At 51.9% G+C, this 23,167-nt stretch overlaps 1 protein-coding gene across 1 annotated transcript; it reads right to left on the reverse strand.

The window, feature by feature from the left end:
* Positions 1–2,540: 2,540 nt before the first annotated feature.
* On the reverse strand, positions 2,541–21,728 carry Phf19 (PHD finger protein 19). The gene is made up of 15 exons (XM_041674788.1): positions 21,667–21,728; positions 19,629–19,820; positions 19,167–19,248; positions 14,686–14,781; positions 14,217–14,317; positions 13,592–13,740; positions 11,954–12,049; positions 11,137–11,205; positions 10,936–11,056; positions 8,944–9,011; positions 8,335–8,496; positions 7,709–7,796; positions 6,918–7,003; positions 5,957–6,052; positions 2,541–4,775 (listed from the first exon to the last, which is right to left on the reverse strand). Exons 1-15 carry the CDS (start codon positions 21,679–21,681, stop codon positions 4,433–4,435), a joined length of 1,764 nt encoding a protein of 587 aa, XP_041530722.1. The 5' UTR covers positions 21,682–21,728; the 3' UTR covers positions 2,541–4,432.
* Positions 21,729–23,167: the final 1,439 nt, after the last annotated feature.

Genomic DNA, 23,167 nt, shown 5'->3' on the forward strand with positions numbered 1-23,167 from the left:
ATAAGGGAATTCCATGATGGGGGACCACAGGGAGTTGGAGTCAGGATCCAGACAACTATGGTGTCCTGGCCTCTTCTATAAGGGGGTGTTCCATATGCCAAGTGGAACATGTCCTAGTTCTGATAGCTGCTGTGTCTCCCACCTTGCGCTCCAGATACCAGACGGCGAAGGGTCTCCAAGGGCCATCAAACCGCCAGAGAATTCCACTGGTACTTTTGATGGTTGAGGAACGGTGATGTCCTTGGTCTTAAACCCCAGTTTCTGATGTATATACAAGTCTTGAAGACATTATTTAAGATGTACTAAGGACCCCGGATAGGCCATCATTGCTGCTTCTAGGTCAAGTCCAGTTTCTAGATCTTCCTTTCAGGACCTATTTCCATCAGTGTCTCAAGTCTTCCCCACTGTGGCAGATGGGTGACCTCTCTGTGCACTGTCCCTGTGCTAATGCTGTCCCTTCTACCCGGAGCTACTCCTTGAAAGGCCTCTCTTCTGGGCTGGATTACGAGGTGCTGGAGGTCAGAGGCGTGTCTGAATCTTCTTGGTCTGTTGCACAAGTCTGGGAATTATTTCCCACCCTGACATTTCAGTTTCAAGGGTTTAAATAAAAACTTTCTTTATAACAAATTTACTTTTAAATTTTGAAATAGGCAATATATATATATATATATATATATATCTTGGATTTTCTTAAACTCTAAGAGAATGTGGCCTTCATTGGTTCATTTTCGGTGTTACATATACCATCACAAAAGCCTTTCTTGGTGACCTGTCTGCCACCGTGTACAGGAAATGGGAGAGAGGGGCACTTGCTCCCCATCTTATCCTTGTAAGTTAGGCTTATTTGTTAGCATTTTGCTGATGAAATTTGAGGTCAGAGGGCATAAGCCACTTAAAGATTTATTTATTTATTGTGTACACAGTGTTCAGCCTCCTTGTATGCCTGCAGGCCAGAAGAGGGCACCAGATCTCATTACAGATGGTTGTAAGCCACCACGTGGTTACTGGGAATTGAACTCAGGACCTCCGGAAGATCAGCCAGTGCTCTTAACCTCTGAACCATCTCTCCAGCCCCCCCCTCCCCCCCGCCCAGTCTGATTCTAATCTAACATTTCTACTGTTTTTTATTCAGGGGCCAGTTTCTGAGAACCTACTGTAGCCACTGGCAAAGTTACTAGTCTTTAAGACATCTGTCTGTCTGACACTTGTCCATCCTTTGCGTTGTTTCTTCCTTACCATAGATCTGGAGGGTGTGACTCACTCCATGGATGAAGAGAGTAGAGTTTAGTGACGGGCCACTTTCCTACGTTGTCCTCCCCAAATCAGGCTGTTGAAGACCAGTTGGGTCTCAGACTAGTGTGAATTCCCTGCTAGCAGTTCTTAGGATTCCCAGAATCTCTACAAAAGGCAACTGTGGACATGAGGAAAAACATAACTATCTAAAATAGCTAAATCTTATGAGGACACAAACACTGCTGCATTAAAAGATTTATCTGGGTGCGATGGCGGACCCAATAATCCCAGCCCTTGTGAGGCTAAGGCAGAACAACTTTGAGTTCAAGGCCAGCCTGGACCACAGGAGACCCCATCTCAAAACAAACAAACAACAAAACATAGCCAAATCACCTTCACCAAGTAAAGAACAAAAACAGGTGACTTCCAAGTGCTGAGTGGGAGAGCCTAGCCAGGACAGTTAAGGGAGCTGCCACCGCCATCGCTCTAATCTATGGGCCTTGCTCTGAGCTGTTGCCACGGCAGTCAGTCTGCTACCATCACTGGGTTTTCCTTGCAAATTTTATATACAGTGTGTGCTTTATACAGACTCTGAGAGAGGTGTTCCAAGAAATAAAGTCTGGGAGCAAAAGGAGCTCTTAAGGTGGTAATTCAGGCTGCCAATATACCCAAATGCTGTGGCATTAGAATGCTATTCAAATGATGTTCCCTGATCTTTACATTTAATCCCCAGGCTATAGTCTTTGTTTTATAGTACTAATAAAAAGGCTTGATACGCCTCAGCAAATTTCAGGTAAACAATGAGGAAAGGAGTATGAAGGGTGAAGTATTTGATCTGGGGAATTTCTGAGAATTCCAGTTTACTCCTAAATTAATTCATTCATTCTTTTTCTTCCTTCTTTGTTTTGTTTTTCCAAGACAGGGCATCACTGTGTAACAGCCCTAGCTGTCCTGGAACTTGCTTTGCAGATCTGCCCACCTCTGCCTCCTGAGTGCTGGCATTAAAGGTGTGTGTCACTATGCCTGCTTTATTCCCAAATCCTAAGGGTAAATGTTTGCTGTTAGTAGAGGTAGAAAAAGAAAGTTCCACATTATCAAAGGGCAATAACGGTGGGAACACTGCTGAGAACATAGATGAGAATGCGGGGGTGGCTGGGTGGTCGACAGCTGGGCTCACCCCCAGCAGTCTAACCTCCAGGAAGCCAGGAGCAGCAGGCCAGGGCATACAGGCTTTCCAAGGACACACTTACACTGCAAACCAGACACGATTATAACTTTAATATAACAAATATTATTAAAAGCAGCAATTCAAAAACTAAAATCTTTTCAAAGGTGCACAGGGTTATACTGTCAGTTGACAGTAATGCAGCCATTATCTTGTGGGAGTAAAACGTTGGTGTTAGGAGTCAGGTGACCTGGTCAGGCCTTGTGCTATCACCCCCCTCCACCACCACCTTCCTGCTCCTCAGGCCCAGTAGGGAGAGGCAGCCTAGCTCTCCGTTTTTCCCACCAGCCAGGAAGGCAGATGTTGCAGGTTGGCGTGCTCACTGAAGCTAACAGGAGGCCACAAATCTGACCCCAGTTCCCACACTACCGCCAGCCTGGGAGTTGGCCTCACAACTCTCCTTCCACCTGGCCCCACTGGGGGACCTCAATGGCAGCAGCTGTGAGACTGAGAACTGGGACCAGCGCCCACCTGCTCATCCTTGCCTCAGACATGACAGGGAAGCAGAGGGAAACGAGTGGCTGTGCCCAGGTGAGAGGAGACGTCCCTTTGCAAGGCACTACAGTTGCTGAGGTTTAAGGCAAGGGCCATCTAACTTCTGAGACCTCCTGAATGCTCACAGGCAGGTATGGAGGGGTCAGGCCTACTCATGGAAACATCAGCCCCTGACATAGGGCTAATGTCCCCACGCTGTTCATTTTCACCTTCCAGCTGGCAGCATGCAAAGCCCTGCCCAGCTGGAAGCCACCGCAGCAGTGAGGCTGGTCCCAATCTGCTGTCCCTGCCTCCCACCCCAAGGCACTTCTTCTTTCCAACCAAGTGAGTCAGTTTCTAATATCTCTGCAGGCAAACTAATGGCTCTTTGCCCACCTCCTAATTTTGGTTTCCCTCCAGATAGGGCTGTTTGTCCATTTTAAGGGTTCTATTTATACCATCAACGACAAAAGCTTCCTTTCTGAAGGGAAGGAACGATTCAGGCCCTTGAAAAACCCCAGCCTGTCTCCAAAGTGATTGTCAGTTTAAGGGCGAGGCAGGTGCTCTGCAGAAGAGGGGAGTCTTTTGTGCTTCTCTGTTGGGTCAAGTGTTTGGTTTTCACATTTAATTGCAGCATGTATCCCTGGAAGGGGCCAAGGACAGGAGCCAGGGTGCCAGGAGGGCGTGGGAATGTGACCGTGTGTCTGTACACACACAGTGGTGTGGTGTGGGGCCTTGTGATGAGTCTGAGATTCAGTCTGACCTGGCTTGGCTCCCCATCATTTCCTCTGAGATCTCAGTGTTTAAGAACACCTCTGTGCAGCAAGGCCAGGCTGTACTCCATGACGGCCGTGAAGGGTTATTGCTGGGGACAAGCTTCTGGGACCCTCAGAGCTGACTCATGTAGTCTCTCCTCTGAGCCTCCTTAAAGGACCCTGCTGCTGGCCTCTTCATCAGAGACCCAGTTCATCACCACCAGGTTTTGGGTCCCAGGCACTCTGAACTTTCTCAGACACCCCTACCCTCCTGGCCTTAGGGGTATTGGTCAGAAAATGGGAGACCCTCGGGGTCCAGTGAGAACCCAGTGAAGGCAGTCCAGTGAGGGACAGATGCACACGTGCACATGGCAGATGTGTGACCACACAAATACCCAAATTGGGTGAGGTAAAAAGATGGAGAGCTGGGGACAATAAAAAACAGATTTAGGCCTCAGGATCAGGAGAGGTCACAGCCAGGGTATTTTGGAACCAGAGGAACCAATAAACAGTTTGAGGGGTGTGGAGTGTACAATGAGAAAGAGTCACTGGGGTCTTGGAGACACAGGCAATTGGTACAGCAGCACAGACTTTGGCCTGGCAGGCAGCAGGCAGGGCTACAGCCAGGCCCTTATGGCTCTGTCCTGCTTCCCTTCCACCACCCCAGCCTGGAGAAAACAGGGAGCCAATGGCTTCTCTGTCCCTCCTTTGGTTTCCAGGGATCTAGGCAGCCCCTGAGGGTTAGTCAGTAAGGGGTTGTCCCCTCCCATTCTAACAGGTACTGAACCTTGCCCTCAGGCGTGACCCTCCGAGCCAACACTTGATACTTCTCTCCACAGGCCAACCGCCCAGCTGCCCCAAAATAGTTGGTGATAGATGACTTGAGGTGGGACAAGGAGGAGTCATCTTCACTGATGCTTTCCAACGTGTGGCTGTCAATGCCTTCATCTGGCTGCTCAGGGCCCAGAGCTCCCTCTGCGCTACTGTCTGAGGGGCAGCGTCCATCCAGCTTGGCCGCCTTACGCTTTGCCCGCAGGGGCATGTACGCTTTGGCTGCCAGCTTCCTCTTGCGGCTGCCTACTGTCCATCTGTATCAGGAAGGGAGAGGGATGAGTTGGAGCAGTTATTAGATTCCTCACCCTGGGAGTCTCTTAGGTACCAAGCCAGAGGTACTCTTAGGTACTGTGCCAGACCCTGGGCATGAATTATCTTGCTCAGACTACACAGTAGTTCTGTAATAGGGAAACTGAGGCTGCAGAGAAGAAATCAGCTGGGAAGGACAAAGGCCAGGATTCAAACCCGAATATGTTCAACTTTGAAGCATATGTTCTTTGTATCTGGGAGGGTGGGTCACTGTTGTATATACTTTTGAAGTCCCACAGTGCAGAGGCCTTGTTTAGCCACCTGGTTCTTTGTATGGGTTGGATGACCTATACAGGGACGGGAACTGAAGGACCTTGTACCACACAGCAGGGGTGTTAGCACAACAGATACGCGAGACAAGCTGCACACTAAAGGATGCCAAGACATGTATGCCACGACCTGAAACACTAGCGAGAAACCAAAGAAACGGGAAGACGAGGGGTGTGTAGCTCAGGGTTAGAGTATTTCCCTAGGGTGCACGAAGCTCGGCTTTGATCCTTAGAACCCAAATTAAAGTTCCAGAGGCACAGCCGAGGACACCCAGGCAGCGACAGGTGAGAGTAGAGAACAGTTCCCATCTTTATAGACACTGCAGTCTTAAGTCTACCCCCACAAAGTCTCTCCACACTCTAGAAGACAGAGGCGCCAGCGTGCAGAGGGGGCTGTGTCCAACAATAAGAGGGGCTATACCCTTAGTCAGACTCCCCAGGGTCTTTTGCCTTCCCCTACAGTCTGCCCTCTATGTAGGCTTAAAATAAATGAATTTTCCTCTTAGAGACCCTGAAATACAAATAAGACAGCCAGGAACTGAGAGCAGGAGCTCTGCGGTCTGAGGCAGACACACAGAGGCCAAGAGGCTCTGAAAGAACTCTAATCAAGCAGTCCCAGAACTAGATTGCTTGACTAGAGGGCTCACACAGTCATTGCAGGCAAAGACTGTCCCAAGCAGAAGGTAACTTCAGCTTCCACCCTGGTAACTTGGAATAGAGGGTCCAGAGCAGACTCGGGCACAGAAGACCAGTCCCCTCCCCCACCTCTCTATCTCAAGACCTGGAAGTGCAGAATAAATCTTCATCCATCAGTGGGAGGTGGAGAAGCTGGGGACCGCTGTCCTGGCAAAGCTCACCTGGAGTCGTAGGAGAGGCTGGTGGAGGCAGAGCCAGAGGTGCTGGCGGCATAGGTGGAGTCCACATCTGAGAAGAAGGTCTGGCCTGAGCTGGCACTGAGAGGAAGAGAAGACACGCCTGCTGCTGGCTAGGCTCAGCAAGGCCTCCAGCCTGGCCCTCGGGGTCCCTGGGAGCCTCTCTGCCTTCTGTGGCTCTGACAGGCATCCTCCATCCAGCGGAGACCATCTTCTCCTCATCCTAGACCTGCCCTGTCTTATTTTCCACCCTTTTAGTCTTCGAAGTTGGGAGTCAACAAAACTTTCCCTGACCAACCTCCCCTGGTGATGGACACACTTGGTGACACAGTTCAAGAGCCATCAGGCACTTGTGCGAAGTTTCGCAGGTACAAAGTGCGTGAGGAGGCTGGGGGCTAAGGAATTTAGCTAACACTGCACAGTTAGAACTGATAAACATGGACCAGAGTTCCCGGCTCACTCTAAATGCCCCCATTCCTGCTCTATGGCCTCAGTGGTCCTCAGTGATTTTAGGAACAGAGAGGTAAAAGATGAAGTCCTTGCCTTTGAATCACCCAAATAGGGGTGCTATGAACTCTAAGCTGGCTTCTAGCACAGTCCGGGAGGGCCAGTGAGGACTTCCTGAGGAAGAAACATCCTGATTTTGGGGATGGGGGAGGGCAGAGGCCTTAATGTAACCACAGTGAGAAGGTAGCCATAGACTGTCCGTCTGAGGTGTGAGGCAGGAGAAGGGGGGAGAGAGGTGGGGCACCTGGACCACTGCTTTGGAGGGCAGAGAGTGCTATGCTGCAAGCTGTGTACCACAGAGTCTCAGGCAGCCCTGTGCATCCTGGATATTCTAGCTGAAGTTTCAGAAGGCCCGGGAAGAGTGTCTACACCCTCAGGATGTGTGCCTTCTTCATGCTGGGGAGTGGAGCCCCGCCTTCAGCTCTAGAGTATCAGGTACCTTTTTAAACTCTGAATTTCATCCAGAGTGAAGTCGAATATACTGGCCAGGTGGTGGTTGGTGCTCCAGGCAGAAGTGAAGTCACTCTGTAAACATAAAAGAGATAGGATCAGTCACAGCACAATAGACCCCCCCCCCCAGCAGCCTTATTTCCAGCTGAGAGGTATATGGGATGCTAAGGCTGCTGATCCCTTGGGTAAAGCCCGCCACGCCACTTCTTCCTGACTGTAATCTGTGACCAGAGAGCCAAGCCACCCTGTATTCTAGTCCTAACCTCCTCTCCAGCCATCTGTCTGACTTCCATCCGCCTCTCTGGGTCTCAGTTGCTTCCACTGTTAAGCTCAGAGCCGGCCTTACTCAGAGCTCACAGGAAGCACCATTAGGACTCAAGGCTGTGGTGAAAGTGTACTGCAAACTGTAAAGTGCTGGAGAGCCGAGGCATGGTTAACACTTCCGCCCACAAGGAGAGTTTCAGTGAGGATAATCAAACAAGAAAATGTGCTGAGATGGTTCTAGGCTGGGCTCAGCCACTGCCTCGAAGTGGAGTCTAGAAAGCTGCTGCCCCCAAACAGCCCTGTTTTGTCCAAACTGGGACCAGGATATTGTCTACCCGTGCCCCACCCGTGCCCTCAGGAGAACCTGGGGTAGATGAGGCAGTCGTGGTCTTAGGGTGCCCGTCTCTTCCCTGTTTCTCTGTAACTGAAAGTGGACAGTTTTGGGTACAGTACAGGACCCCCTAGTGTATGCTGTCCCTGCACGTGGAACTGGAGAATAAGAAACCAGGAACTAACACTGGGAATTGCATCTTCCAGCAAAAACTTTGATCTTTTTCTTCTATAAACTCGCCTTTTCTGCTGCTGGGATTCATGAGGCAACAAACTGTGGAGACAGAAAAGGGAGAGGGTGGCCTTGTCAGAGCTGGAGGGCCAGGGAGGGGCTCACTGTGAGAAGCCTCAGGAATGCTGGGGGCAGTGGCCAGTATGGGGTCAGGAGGGTTTGGACAGGGCAGAGTGAACCTGGGAGCCGCCCCAGGGGCAGTGAATGTGGAGTGGCTTTAGAAAGTGAAAAAGAAAAGGTCCTTGCCCTTGTGCCCCTAGAGAGGAGGCTGTCCCCACCCAGGAGAATGAGGGCATATCACACTCTGTGAACCTTCTCTGCCCAGCCCTAATGCAGCAGGGCTGGGTCCCAGGATGAGGCTTCCCTGGAGCTAGGAAATGAGGAGTCTGTGAGCTTCTCACTAGCTCTCCCAGAGTGCCTAGAGCTGGACCCTGCTGGGACTAGGGACCCCAGGCTTACAGTGGGGCCACCATACCACCTGGGCCCATTGCATAGCCTTCTCCCACCTGCAGGAGGGAGCTGGGAGCTTGGACAGACAACCCACGCTGGCTGTAGCCACAGCCCCTTCACCAGCACTGACCCGGACTTGCTCTTTCCTCTCTTACGAAGCAGCTCAGAGGCCCCTCCCTCACTTGGCATCAGCCCCCTGTCGGGAAGCAGCTTTCCCGGAGGGGTGGGGGGGACGCGGATGCGCAGGCGGAAGATGCATTTTTTCTTCTTGATCTCCTTGCCACACAGGAACCTGGGGTGGGCAGGAAAGGGGTCCGGGCTGTCAGAGTGGAGCAGGTGACCAGCAAGGCCGACGACCTCCCTGTCCACAGAATGAATCCAGCCCCCAGCCAGGAATGTGGTCAAGTGCCTCCCTGTATATATTCTGGTTGAAGAATAAAATGCATGAAGCCGGGAAACAAGAGGCAGAGGGAATGACGGGAACAAAGTGCAGGATTCACCGGATGTGGTGGCACGCCCTTGTGAACTCAGCACTTAGGAGGCTGAGCAGGAGGAGCAAGAGTTTGGGCCTGGGCCAGAGAGAGACCCTGTCTCAAAAAGCAACCAGCCAACCAATGGGTAGGAGGGAGAGTGGGAGGAGGAGGAGCCAGGCAGGGAGCAGAGGCTACACGGCAGGGGGAGCCTTCAAACTGAGACCCCACCTGTGAGTCCCGCAGCTCTCCCCCCTCCCTGCACTCACCGGCTTTTGTAACTGTTGAGAGCGTTGAGGAGTTGAGGTCCTCGATCTGTCACAGGGGTGCTGGTGAGCTAAGGGAAGCAGGCCGGCAGGCCAGTCAGCCATACACACGCATCAGAGGAGGCACTAGCCTGACCCTCACCCCGCCCACCGCTGCCATCGGATGCCTCATCCTCCAGGTGAGAGCCATTAGCTCAGTCTTTTTACCTCTCTGAGCTCTTTTGCCCGCCTGTACCACAGAGAAAAACTCCTGGCCCCAGGGCTTCAGGAACTTTACAGGGCTGTGGCTGCAGTCCGATGGGAGCCTGTTTGCCTATCATGCACAAGGCCCTGGGTTCATTCCCCAGTGCTGCTTTAAAATGGCTGCACTCTAGACCAGTAATGCCACCCTATGGGAGCTATGACACAGATAAAGTATGGGACACGGATGAAATTTCACACACAAAAGTGCCCAACCAGAGAGTACATTAAGTGCGACTATTTAAAAGGTTATGAAAACATCAATAATCTGGAACCACATAAAAGAGATGATCTAAAATAGCATATACTGTTTCATGGGAACCATAAAAAAGTTAAGGAGCAGGATATACCCATGCTTTAATTCTATGTATTCCTCCTGAGTAGTGAAAATACGGATCCTTTCAAAGTATACTTCTGTTTTGATAATTTAAAATTTCCTTTCTATTAGAAACATATATTGTTTTTAAAAACATATTAATTTTTATTTTATGAGTGTTTACCTGCATGTGTGTATGTGTACCGTGTATGTAGTGCTCGTGGAGGTCAGAGGAGGGTGCTGGGTCCCTGGAACTGCAGCTACAGACAGTTGTGAGCTGGCATGTAAAGGGAATGGAACTGGTCTGGCACAGGCAGCGTAAGTGCTCTTAGCTGCTGAGTCATCTTCTAGCGCCTATGCATGATTTCTATAAGCCAGGGAAGTCATGAAAAAAATACCACCTCTAGGGGCTAGAGAGGTGGCTCAGGGGTCACTATCACGTGTTCTTGTAGAGGACCTGGGCTTTGATTTCCACCACCAGCACAGTAGTTAAGATCCATTCATAACTCCACTTGCAGGGGACCAACCACCTCCTTATGGCATCTGTGGTCACCAGGCACGCATGTGGTGCACAAACGTACATGTGAGCAAAACACTCACTCACATTAAATAAATCTAAAAAAATGCTGACTCTAACCTTCAAGGCTTTCTGTGTCTTATAGCTTACCAAACACTATAAATGGAGACATTATATACAACTGCATGCTATACGTAAGAATTACCTATTTATTTTTTTCAGATTACACTTTAGTGTGTGTGTGTGTGTGTGTGTATATAGCATGTACATGCCATGACACATTTGTGGAGGTCAGAAGACAACTTTGGGCATGGGTCAATTCTCTCCTTCCACTACGTGGGTCCTGAAGATTGAATTCAAGCTTGGCAGCGGGTACCCTTATCTGCTGAGTCATCTCAAAGACCCTTGCTTGTTTTGTACAACCCTGCCTCATCAAAGAAGTTTTGGGTACAGAGTGGGAGACATCTCATTCTGCAGTAGTAAAGAGGTCTCCGAGAAGTCGTTAGGGCAGAGGTCTACATAGCCCCGCAGAGGTGGCTAGGTCTCCCCAGCTCTGCCAGTGTCCAAGTCTGTTATTTATGGGCGCTAAGGGCCCTGGAAACACAACACAGAACCAGATCAGCAGAAGACAAACACACTGGACTTTCCAACCTAGCCAGGAAATCTTGTGCGGGCCAAATACCGTAGCAGAGAGTCCCGCTCCAGCCTCACTTGGTGCAGTGACTCAGCTCCCCAAGCTGAGTCAGTGAAGCCCCAGAAGACCACTGCTCAAACTGGAGACCAAAGCCCCTTCCCCAGCACAGGCTTGGAAGCTCTGACTCAAGGAACTGCAGCATAAGGATGAGAGTCAGATATCTGTATATATACTACCCTGCCCTGCAGGGTCCCCAGCAGGTATCTCTGGCACCAAGGCCTCACATACCTTGCCAAGCTGCAGGAGCTCCCAGTGTTGGTTAACAAAAGCCAGAATCTCCTCGAAGTCAAAGTACTTCTTCTTGCTCTGTACTCCCAGGTTGTAGAGGGCCAGGTGAACTATGTCCACCCTGGGCAGGAAGGCAAGGGCCAAGTGAGGGCAGGGCAGAGGGAAAGGGAGGAGCTGGTGGGGACAGTCCCATCCTCTCACCATCGCAGAGGCAGTCTCTCGATATACTCTGGGCCTTGGTTACACACGGAGCAGAAGAACAGGTAGAACCTGGGGGTAGGTGAGAAGGGGCTGTGGTAGGAGGGCACCTGACCCTCAGCCTCGACCACCCCCTCACTCCCACCTGCTTCCTCACTGTCGGCCTCCACTCCTGGGCTGTCAGCCTCTGAGTGGTATAGGGAAGAAGGACCAAGGAATATGTCACTATCCCTGACCCCTCTCCGAATATTGCTGCCTTAGCATTAGGCTCTATTCATAGAGAGGTTGGGCTGCAGTGGTCACCATTGTCTCTTCTGATACATACGCACACATGCTCTCTCTCTCTCTCTGTCTCTCTCTGTCTCTCTCTGTCTCTCTCTCTCTCTCTCTCTCTCTCACACACACACACACACACACTAACCACCAGCCAAGACTTAAAAATGCATAATATTTGATTTTGTATATAATGCCTCTCATTAGCTTAGTCCTACTAACTAGAAGCCACCCATTTCCCTCAAGGCTTCTATGGTAACATGGTAAGGCTAAGGTAGAGACTCTCTGTCCTGAGACATCTTTAGAGATTGGAGCTTAGTGAAGGCAGGAATTTGCTTAGGGTTCCGCACACGTCAGTGGAAGCTAGGCATGTAGCCGAGCGTGTTCCTTTATCATCTCTCGGCCTAGCATAGCTAGTGTCTCTTTTATCTTGAGCTGTCTCCTGTAGACAGCATAGGCTATGACAGACCTCCTTTGTAGGGTCTGGCAGATGATCTGAGAAGATGGCTGCGGTCACCCCTGTCTGCTATGCCCAGTCAGCACCTACCGGTCTCCAAACATCATAGGCTCATTAAGGCACTGTGTGCAAGCTTCATGGAACCACTGCCTGCAGCGGCGACACTGTAGCATCCTCAGGTACCACCTGCAGACACAGAAGGGCTGGGTCAACCCCATCATGGCCAGGCTTCCCCCACACAGAGACGGGGAAGAGGACCATTGCCCACAGGGACCAAGCACCGTGAAGCCAGAGCTATGTCACCTCATTGGATCTTGCATCTAGTAGAAGAAAAATGCACCATTGGCGCTGGCCTCAATGTACACAGGGTTAACACGCACATTCCCTGCTTGGTTTCAGATCTGGCTTAGTTTTCAGAGGAGACTTTTGGAAGTGCATTTATTTATTTTTAAACAACTGCCGCATTAAACATTGGGAAGCACCGACTTGTTAATGTCATATAGGTTTCCGTACACTGTTTTTCATCTGTCATTCATTAGGTCTTCCAGGATACTGGGAAGCTCGTGGGTAATTAAGGTAACTAAGCCCATTTGAGAGATGAAGCAGTTCAAACGGAGTAGTTATAATCTCTAGACAATCAGAGCTGGCCCTCAGACTCAGGGCAGGGGAAGCGGGCAGTCTGCCTTCCACAGAGGGTAGAGACCCTGCCTCTATTGTAGATAGCCCAAAGGAGCAAATTCAATTGTCAGTGGATGCTCAGGTGGACAAGCAAGACCAAATCCTGCCCACAGCAGGCAAGACTGTCCTCCATGACTCCAGCACAGCCCTGCCGGAGGTCTCCAGGAAGCCAGGGCATCCACCTGTTTCCCTGACCTCTACTTCCTGGCAGCACTACCACCACCAGCAGCAACAGAGTATCAATTCCCAGCTCCTGTGAGTCTTAATGTTACCTCTGCTCACAAGCGCACAAGAAAAAACTAATAAATGAACCGAGAATCAGGGAGGCAGAGCTGGCTAGGTGCTGTGCGGGTTATGGACATCTCTGTCAGGCCTAAGGCCCTTAGGTGGCTCCAAGAAAATCACTCTGCCTTCTACTCTCCACTACCCTCTGGACAGGTTCTCACTCGGAGTTTACTTTCAGGGACCACCCCTTAAGGCTCCTTGACTCATACCTGCCTTTTCGCTGCCATCCGACCTGCCGGACCCGCCCCTAGAAGCCTGGTCCCCAACGACCACTCTAGGTCTCCCTCCCAAATCCCCACCCCTGCAGAGTGACACGGTCAACATTAGAATCTGCTCTCCCTAAAATGACAGCGATCTGCCCCTCCAGTTCCCGTCTCCGTGACCTGACACTTAGACCCCGCCCTCGCGACTATCACTCCAGGCCCATCTCCCCAAGACCTGGCCCCAGAGCTGTCACTCTGGGTCCGCCCCTTCAAGATCCACCTCCACAGCCTGATACTGAGGCTGTCACTCTGGGTCCACCCCTTTAGGTCCCGCCTTCACAGCCTGACGCTCAGACCCCGCCTCCTAGCTGTCATGTCACTCTAGGACCCGTCCCACAGCTGTCAATCCAGACCCGCCCTCCAGACACTCAGTTCCCACCCCCGAGCTGTCACTCAGGCCCCGCCCAGTGAGGTCGGGCTCTTGTGTCCGGCTGTCACTCACGGCGCCTGTCAGCCCACCCGGAGCCCGTGTCTCCCGCAGTGCCCCGCCCTGCCTCCTTACTCTCCAGGCCCGCCGCAGTAGCAGTAGCATTGCTGCTGGTTGGTGCGATGGGGCGAGTCCCACTCGAGCTCCTCGGGCTGGTAGGACAACACCATCTTCACCGCCTGCAGCGTCCGGGCGATGGCGCCTTTCTTCAGCGCACCTCCTTTCTGGGGGAAAAACAGGGCCCAGATCACCAACTACTCGTGTTAGCACACAGCTATCAGGAGAAAAACTGCCAGGGTTGGGGAGACCCAGGCATTTTATGAGCGTCAGAAAAGCAAGGAGCTTTTTCTCACCAATCCTAAATCCATCCTGTCTCCTTCAAAGATATTAATAGCATTAGTAGCATAGTAAGCACAACACAGACAATAATTAACCACGCATAAGGGGCATGTAAATAGTGTTGTCCTTTAGCAAACCACCCTTTATTGGGTGCCCATTTTATGGTTGGGGAAGCTGAGGTTTAGAGAGGCTCTGAAAACTGGCCTAGGACAGAGAGCTAGAAGATGGCAGAGCATACTGAGTCTCTAAGGCCCAAGTGATGAGTCAGTGATGGGTGCTGGGGCCTGAGTCTGCGAGGCTCTGGTCTGCCCAGTAGGCAGGGAGGTACAAAGGCAGGGGCTGGGGAAAGGGGAGTGCTCACCCTCACAGCCAGGGCAAAGATGCAGCGTCGGCAGAACCATGGAGTGAGGAGGGGCCGGTTGGCACTGCCTGCGACCGGGATGTGGCACTGCTGGTGGTAACCTAGGGCAAAGGAGGGGACGGTGAGTACTCAAGCCCAAGGCTAGTTGGCCAAGGGCAGGGAGGCTAGCTATGGCAAGCCCTAGGGAGCGCTGCCTGCCAGCTTCCTGGCTACTGGCTGGTGGTACCCAACCAGGAGCCACGCTGGTACCCAACGAGGGACTAAAAGACAGTATTGGCCACTTCTAGAGGAACCAAGGATGGGCTTCAGTGCCTCCCCAAACTGTATCTCTCATTGCTTTTTCTCAGCTTTCCCCAAGGCAGGGATGCCTGTCTCAGGGACAGAGGAGAAACAGGAAGGCAGATGGGACCTCAGCAAGTGAGTGGGGGAGGGACCCACTAGTCATGGCCTTCCCTGTTCGCCCACTCACCCAGGCCACACTTCCCACAGATGAGGATCTCATTCATTGGCCCTGATGTCTTCCCCAGGCAGATGTCACACTTGGGCTCCTCTCCTGGAACACCGGCTGAAAAAGAAGTCCTCTCAACTCGGCTCCAGCTCACATGACCAAGAAAAAGTCAAAATCCCAGACTGGTAGGTTATCTGTACTTGGAACTGGCAGAGCTCACAGGCCTCCTACTAGGAAACCTAATTCTGTTGTTTAGCTAAGTTGTCACAGCATTGAACTGCTTTCTAAATACACATTTACACATAGACAATTACTATTCTAAATATACGTTATACTCAGACAGTTACAGAGAGGTGTCTGTTTCCTGTGAACTGCTGAGAAACAGCTGTACAAGATGCTGAGAAAAGTTACTGTTGAGGGCTCAGCTCTAAGAAGACATCTATACCATACCCTTCAAGGCTCATGAAATACTGGAAGGGGGCCCAGAAAATAACATAAGACAGCTGGAAGGGCTGTGAACTGCTATTCTTTGAGCATGACATGGCCACTGCAATTGTGACCTCTTTTTTGTTTGTTAGGTTTTTTTGGTTTTGCTTTTTGGAGACAAGGTTTCTTTGTGTAGCCCTGGCTTCCTGGAACTCAGTATGTAGACCAGGCTGGCCTCAAGCTCACAGAGATTTGCCTGCCCCTGCGTCCCAAGTGCTGGGATCAAAGGTGTGCGCCACCACCGCCTGATGCAATCATGAACTCTTAACAGTTGCAAATGACTACACTGGGTCTGCCTGAGAATGGGGCCATCAACGCCAGATACTGAAAGCCTGTGAAAGAGGGATAGGTGGAGAGGAGGGAAGAGGCAATGCGGTTGAAGGGAGAGCAGGGAAGGTTGAAGAGAGAGTAACAGGATTGCATACTGCACGGGCCCGAAACTGTCAAGGACTTTCGTTATGAAAGCAATAATAATAACCACAGGGCAGGAGGTGAACTCCGGCTGTGCACTGGTCTTCCCAACAGGCCCCCAAAGCTGCCTCACCGAACCTCCATAGCCTTTCAGAGGTGTCTGGTAACACGTTCCAAAGATGGAGAAACTGAGGCTCAAGAAGTTAAGGTCCTTGCTTAGATATCAAGTGGGAGAGTGGGATTCAAACCCACAGCGATCTCACTGCTAATCCTTTGCTCTTTTGATCACGTCTGGCTCCCTCTCTTACCTACTCTGACTTGTTCTGCTAGACATTTTTTATGTTAAAACACTTATTACAGGATAATAATGCAATGCTCTCATCAACTGTGAACTCACAGAAAACCCTGTTTCAACTATATTCTCTCCCACATCTATCTCCCCTTGTTATTTCAAGTCAAGACCCAGACATCCATTCATTTTTCTATAACTACTTCAGATCGGAGCTCCCTCTAAACACACTCATAACCTTTATTAACAGTACCTGGAGTCACTTTTATTTCCAAATGCCTGATTAAAATGTCATTACAATTTTATGTTTTGAATCAAAGTCCAGATAGAGTGCCCAAGTTAATGTCTTTGTTTTAGTTTATTTTGGAGCTGGGTTCTGACCCAGGGCCTGTGCTTGCTAGGCATGCCCTCTGCCCCCGAAGCAGAGTCACAGAATGGCTTTTCATTTACTGGCTCATCCTCAATCTTTTTTTCACATTTGTCTTTTTTTTTTGTTAAAGAATAAATATATTTTTATATCTGAAGTACTTGCGTGGTTATATGAAATGTATTTCTTCCTTTTGAGGTGTGCAGTGGTGCCAGGCATAAAATCTAAGACTGCGCACGTTCTAGGCAAACCAGAGCCACTTCATCCACCACCCACAGACACAACTTTTCAGTGTCTATACACACATACAGCTTCATGTGCGGGCAGGTGCACATTGTGCAGGCCGCACTGCTCAGGGGCGAAGACAGGTTTCTCTGTGTAACCCTGGGTGTTCTGGAACTAGCCCTGAAGACCAGGCTGGCCTCGAACTCAGAGACTCGCCTGCCTCTGCATCCTGAGTGCTGGGATTAAAGGCGTGCACCACCACCACTGCCTCATTTTGTCTTTTTTGAGATGGGGTGTCTCACTGAGATCTAGGGATCACTGACTAGGCTGACTGGCTCCAAGTATCTGCCTGTCTTTATGGAATTACAAGTGTGAACTACCATGCCAGCTTTCCCAGGATGGGTTTTGTCTGCATGCATGTGTGTGCACTACTTGGGGGCCTGGTGCCTGTGGCGGTCAGAAGAGGGTGTTGGATCACCCAGAACTTCCTTCACAGCCATTTGTGAGCCACCACGTGGGTCCCCTGGAAGAGTCGCCAGTGCTCTTAACCTCTGAATTATCACTCCAGTCCCATGTCCATTTTTTTATGTGGGCTCTAGGGACCAAATCTGGGTGCTTGTGCTAGCAAGATAAGATTTTACTGACTGACCCACCTTTCCACACTCTCCTTAAGTATGTCAAAAAAAGATTTTTTATTTTATTTTATTTTTTTTTAGCACAAGAGGCTTATTGGAGGAGGTGCAGGGAGACAGTGAGAGAGCAGAAGGTGCATTGGGGTGGGGACATGAGGGATGCGGGCAGACAGACGGAACAGAGAAGAGGCAAGAAGCAAAAAGGACAAGAGAAGCAAGAGAGAAAAGAAGAGGTAAGAGAGGAGCAAAAGGCAAGAAGTGAAAATGACTTTTAATTTCTAGTTATGTGTCTGTGTGGACATGAGTACAGGTGCCGTAGGTGGGCAGAAGACATTAGATCCCATGAGATGGAATTACAGGTGGTTGTGAACCATCAGATGTGGGTGCTGGGAACCAAGCTCAAGTTCTGCAGGAGCAGCACCCACTCCTAACGCTACGCCATCTTTCCAGCCTTTAGATGCATTTTGATGTGTTGCTTCTGTTTTGTTACTCCAGAAGGCTGCAACGTTTTGTTTTTTAACGGTTTTGAGGAAAAGTCTTGCTATGTGGCTCAGGCTGGTCTTGAACTTCTGCCTCCTCCTTAGGATGAAAGTTTTGTAAAGGCAGAAATGGTACTGTTATACCTCTGTGCCCTAAGTGCCCCGCATGGTATATGGCAGGCAGTCGATGTTCAAGATGGATCTGCTGACCTTGCCTTGTTCTACACCCAAGGATGGTGGTACCTACATGGAGTCAGCCTCCTGTTGCTTTATAAAGGGATGCATCATAACCGTGTCATGCCCAGCCTGGAGCACTCATTTCAGGGGATGCCAAGAGGTCACCGGTGTGTGGCTGGATATGGTCAGACTGTTCCTGGCTACACACCTGCTGTGACCCTCCCCCATGCCTGGTGCCCAGTGGGGCACAGTGAGATGCTTCCCAAGCCCTGTGAAATGGAAATATCTTTCTTCTGCTGTTGGAGTTTTATGCTTTTCCTAGAAGTATAACCAGCAGGGGATGCTCATAGCTTTGGATCCACAGAAAACAGATTAAGGTGAAAAGGACCACAGGGAAGTACCATTCTCCCCTGGCCATAGATTTTTGATGAAAAATCTTTTTTGTTTTTAGCCCTACTATGTGTGGCCCATTTGGTCAGCCTCTTGACCCTGACTCACCCTCGCAGTAGCAGATTCTTAGAAACTGCCCCCCTCCAGCGCAGTGGCCCTGAGCTGAGCAAGCTACACGATCATCTCATCTACTCTTCCCAACTGTCCGGTGAAGCCTGGACTTCCACTGTCTCTTCCTTTCAGTTGAAGAAATGGGGACTCAGAAAAGGACGTCATGGCTCAAGGCTGTGTAGCCAATAGGAGACAGATCTGGACCATGGTCCAGGGGCTGTCTGACACTAGAACCTGCCTCTGTTCTGTTGAGGATGTGTGATATTTAATAGGGTTCTTCCCTCATGCCAGTTGTCATAGTTAGTGAATGGAGTTCCATAATAAAAATACATGGGTGTTGTGACTAGTGACTACCCAAATCTGTGCTGCAGAGCCTGAACGATCCCCACTGGGTTTGTCTGTAACAGTGTCAGCTGTCTGAAGGCGGGTGGTACCCAGCCCAGCTCTCCTTCATCCTAAAAGCTGACCCAGCTCCATCCAGGCAAGGCCATTTCACACTCTTCTGGCTCTGCCTCACCCCTACCTCCTTGCCTAGGGGTAGAGATTTAAAGATTCCCCACCAATTTCTTCACATGCAGATAAGGAACACAGTTCACTTCTATAGCTGAACCCCTGTCCTCTGGTCTCCTCCTCCTTCCTAGTCCTAGAGGAGCAGACACCAAACATTCAGGAAGGTCACAAACTGCAGGCCTGAGACCAAGTCCTAGCACTCTTGGTTCTAGTCCTTGCCTGAGCCCCTCCCCCATCTGCCCTGCCTCCCTCCTGAAGTGTGAGCATTCAGGCAGGGGCTCAGTGTCACACAGCAGAAATCCAATCTTCATCCCTGGTGGACCCAAGGCTGGGCTACATGGGCTGGCACAGGTGCCAGGAAAAAGGGTGAAGGCAGAGAAGAAAGAGTGGACACAGGGGGAGGCCCAGGGACCTCGGACACTCACCGTGCTGTATGTCCTTCCACAGGACCCAGTATTTGGAATTATCTTCAAAAGTTACAAGGCAGCTTTGCTTAGGACTGCTGACCTGAGACAGGAGAGGGGCAGCATGAAGGAAACAGCAGGGAGGGGCGGGTCTTCCTCCAAATCCTGTGCTTTGTGCTTCTGAAGACAGGTAGGCCAGGAGAGACGGGCACTGTTCTCACCACCTTGGAGTAGCGCCACCAGGGACAGGGTGACAGTTGTATGGGCATGTTTTTAAGAGCAGAACAGGCTAGTGTGTCACTCATGTCCTCCTAGTCTGGTGGTTTGCTTAATGTCTCTAGAAAACCTGCTGGGACACGCTGGCTCCTGAGGACGGAGCCTGCGAAGCTAGGCTCTGGTTCCTTCCACTTTCAGCTTCTAGGAAGGAGGGACAAGCAATGGACAGAATGGCCCTGACCTGGGCCTGAGGCAGGGAAGACTCACCCTCTTGATCTTGCCGAGGTAGTACAGCCCGTCCGTCCACCGACACAGCACATACTGTCCCTCTGTCAGTTTGGACATCAAGTCTTTGAAGTTCTTTTTGGTTTTAGACAGGGTCCCCTTGTTAGGGAGGTGACTGGTGGCACCATAGGCTTCTCGAGTCCCTGGTTCCAGAGCTTGAGTCTCCATCAGTTTCTGCTGACACCGGGAGAGAAAGAAGAATCCCACTACCTGTCCTAGGAGGCGGAACCCTTGTCCTGTATGCAAACCCTCTGGGCTCAGCTCTGAGGGAGCAAGCACTTAAGACTTCAAGTCTCCCCTGAATGTGTTCAGAGAAAAGCCCACCTAGCAGTGAAAACTTTTGGGGTAGCTTGGGAACAGGTGTGGCAAAGCCTTCTGTAAACACCACCCCCATCTCTGTTCTCAGCTATTTGATGATTTCATGGACATTTAAACTTGCCCATGCTTTCGTCCACAGGCACAGTGGCCACACCAGGCCAACACATCAGAAGACTTCTCCAGCCAGCGGGCTGCCACAACAGCTTCTGGTACAGTGGCCTGAGCATCCCTGCCAAGTGTCCTGCCCTCTCTCCCAGCATGCCCTGCTTTCAGTTCTGCCCTCATCTTTTTCCATCAATTAATTCACCTTTTTCAAGCCTATTTCTTGAGCCCGTTTCTTCATACTGCCTGGCACCTGGAGCGAGGAGTCCCCAGGTCACCCTGGCTTCCCCAACCTGAATCTTTCAGAAAACTTATGGTTCCTCAAACCTTAACTGGTGTTCAGCCTTATTGCCTTCTCCCCTCTGTGGGCTCACCTGGCACCATACCCCACCATACACACTCTCTTCGGGTCAAACTCGGCTTCCCTATGTTGCAGTGTGTGGGGTCGGTGGGGGCCGTCCTGCTCTGGTTCCCTCTCTCTGCCTAGGTGCTGGGCACCTGGTGCCCGGCCTGCTGACAGAAAGACAGCTTTGGGTGTGTTTTCATGTGAGTGCCTCTTCAGAAACTGCAATGACACTGTGTGGCAATGTGCCTGTCCGTCTGTGAGACTAAGAACACGTGTGCGCGTGAGGGGCCCTGGAGCAATGGAGTCAGGGTGTTGGCTGTCCAGATAGCGGGTGTCTACCTCCTTCTGCTATCTCCTTCCTGTCTTTTACTCCTGGGCAGAGGCACAAGCAGCAGGTAGGGACTGTAGTCAGAAATCTTGCCCTCTTCCTTGGCACTTGGCTCTTAGGGCGCTGGGAGGTCCCTACTTGCTCTGGCTGGAGCGGGACCGGCCTCGGCAGGTTCACAAACTGACATTTCCTCCCCCGCTGAGCTTTTGGGGGCAGGCCGGGTCGCTGCGCCCCCAGGCCGGGCTGGGCCCCCGGGTAGCGGCCCCCCCACCCCGCCTCCATCCTCCTGGAGCGGGCCCCCGCGGGCTGTGATTGGCTGATTCAAACCCATCGCCACAGAAATGCTTGTTTGCGGGTTCCCGTCGGCGTCCAGTTCAAATCCGCGGCACTGGGCGCGCGGGGCCGGGCGGGGGCAGGAAGCGCGGATGATTCATGCGCCGAGGCCGCTCTGGGGCGGCCGTTGGCTTTTTAAAAGGGTGTTCTGAGGGTGGGGGGAGGACAGCTTGCAGCAGTGTCCCCTTCGGCTCCAGGCACTCCTTTCCTCAGTTGTTCCAACGGCAAACTTTCCCCGCTCCCAGTCTGTCCATAGCCTGACTTTGGACGTGAGCAAAATCCCAAATGCCCTCCTATCCTTCCCTCCACAGCTTCGTGTGGAAAAGAAAAGACGCGCGGCCACAAACGGAGACCTGTCACCCACACCCTGCGGTAGGCTGGGGATGTGGCTGGCATTCCCGCTGCCCTGAGGGTACCGCTCGGTCTCCATCTCCGTCCCCATCCCACAAGCGCGCAGCTCCACAGGACTCCACCCCCGCCCGGGGATTGAAGGACTCAACCTAGTACCGAGAGTTTTCTAGAAGAGGGGTAGTGTGCAAGGATTGAAGCGTGAAACGCGGAGTCTCCCGGGGCGCCCACGGCGCGGGACTTACCGCGAGGCAGCGCATTCGCCGGTCCCACTTGGAGTCTGGCCACCAGGCACATCGGCGGCGGTGGTGCGCTCGGCCCGCGGCTGCCCGGCCGAGTGTCCGCCCGTGGGGCCGGGGTAGGGGTCTCGGCGGGGGCGGGGCGGGGCGGGGGCGCCGCAGGGAGGAGGGGACGCGGAGAGGGAGGGGCCGGTGAGCTCAGGAAGGGGCCCCCAGGGCGCGGGGCGCCATCTTTTTCGCGTTTTCCCGCGAATTATTGACGTCCCCGCTTATGTAATTAGCAGGGGCCGCACCGGCTTCGCCATTGGAGCCCGTGGCCGGCGGGGCCCCGCAGCGCCTCCCGGGGCCGCCCCCGCGCAGCGAGCCGAGCTGGCACACGCGGAAACTCAGCTGCACAGAACCACGGCTGGGTAGGCGTGCGCACACCACACGCACAGAGTTACACCCAGACCCTGGATGACCCGGGTAGGTCGCCCAGCACCTTGATCTTACAGCACCAATATCCCACTCCACCTCCGGGAGACCAGGGCAAGCCTCAGAGAACCAGACACACTCAAAATGACACTGTCCCGTCAGCATAGGCTCCCGCGGAACCACGTGTAAGGCACATAAGTCAGCAAGGATAGAGCGCCGACACAGTAACCACAAGACCCACGCGGGCATGCCACCCACGCACTGCAGAGATACAATGCAAAAGAGGCAATCACATACACCACGTGCACAAACACAGCACTTAGGACAGATCTTATCGATAGTCTCGACAAGACAGAGTGTTCCCATCCAGACTCACTCTTGGCGCCAGGGTTGGAGAGAGTGCTGGCTGACACCCCTCACCCACATTCCTGCCTTCAGTCTGAAGTGCCCATTGCACCTGCTATCATGGTGCCTGCACACAACCCTGCCGAGTGAGGGCATTCATGGGAGCCTTCCCTGCTCATCGTCCCGTGGCCCACATTGGCCTCCTGCTCCTTGGATGTTGGCAGTGCAGCCTGAAGCTCCTGTCTGCCTCTGTCCCTTAGCTTGAGATACAGGAGTCCTCTTCCACCCTTCCTCATTCTCCCTCATGCCCTAGTATCCCTGCTTCTCCTGTCTTACTGCCCTCATTCTGGGTCTTTGACCCACCCCAGAACCTAGTTATCTGAGAACCTGTCTTCCTTTTGCTGAGTCTGGAAAGGAAGTTGGTAGCAATCCCATCAGACAGGATCTTCCAGTCTAGGAAGACCAATTCAAAGGCACCTGCATTTAGTCACTTTCAGCAGAGATAACGCCCGTCTGTCCAAGGATGCTCACAAGAGCCTCTAGGCTGGCCAGCAGCACCTTTAGGATTCCAGGGGCAGAGATAGTAAAGGAAGTGTGTCTCTGCAGCTCACAGGCTGGCGCCACTTATCCCTGGGTGTGAGACCCTGAGTGTGTCACTTCATCTGTTGGGAAGGTTAGGGAGCACAGTATGCAAATCCCCTGTCAGTCCATGGGCGCGCAGAAGGGGAATAGTGTGCTTGGTCAAGAA

Source organism: Microtus oregoni, unplaced genomic scaffold (genome assembly GCF_018167655.1).
Source record: "Microtus oregoni isolate MIOR12 unplaced genomic scaffold, Mior012 000025F_ref0000491, whole genome shotgun sequence".
In the NCBI taxonomy this organism is placed as follows: domain Eukaryota; kingdom Metazoa; phylum Chordata; class Mammalia; order Rodentia; family Cricetidae; genus Microtus; species Microtus oregoni.

Coding starts and splice junctions, on each gene's coding strand:
- Phf19 (XM_041674788.1), bottom strand. Junction 8,497..8,943: donor CTCAACAGTTACAAAAGCCG/GTGAGTGCAGGG, acceptor TGCCCACCCCAG/GTTCCTGTGTGGCAAGGAGA. Junction 4,776..5,956: donor AGCCTCTCCTACGACTCCAG/GTGAGCTTTGCC, acceptor TTCCTGATACAG/ATGGACAGTAGGCAGCCGCA.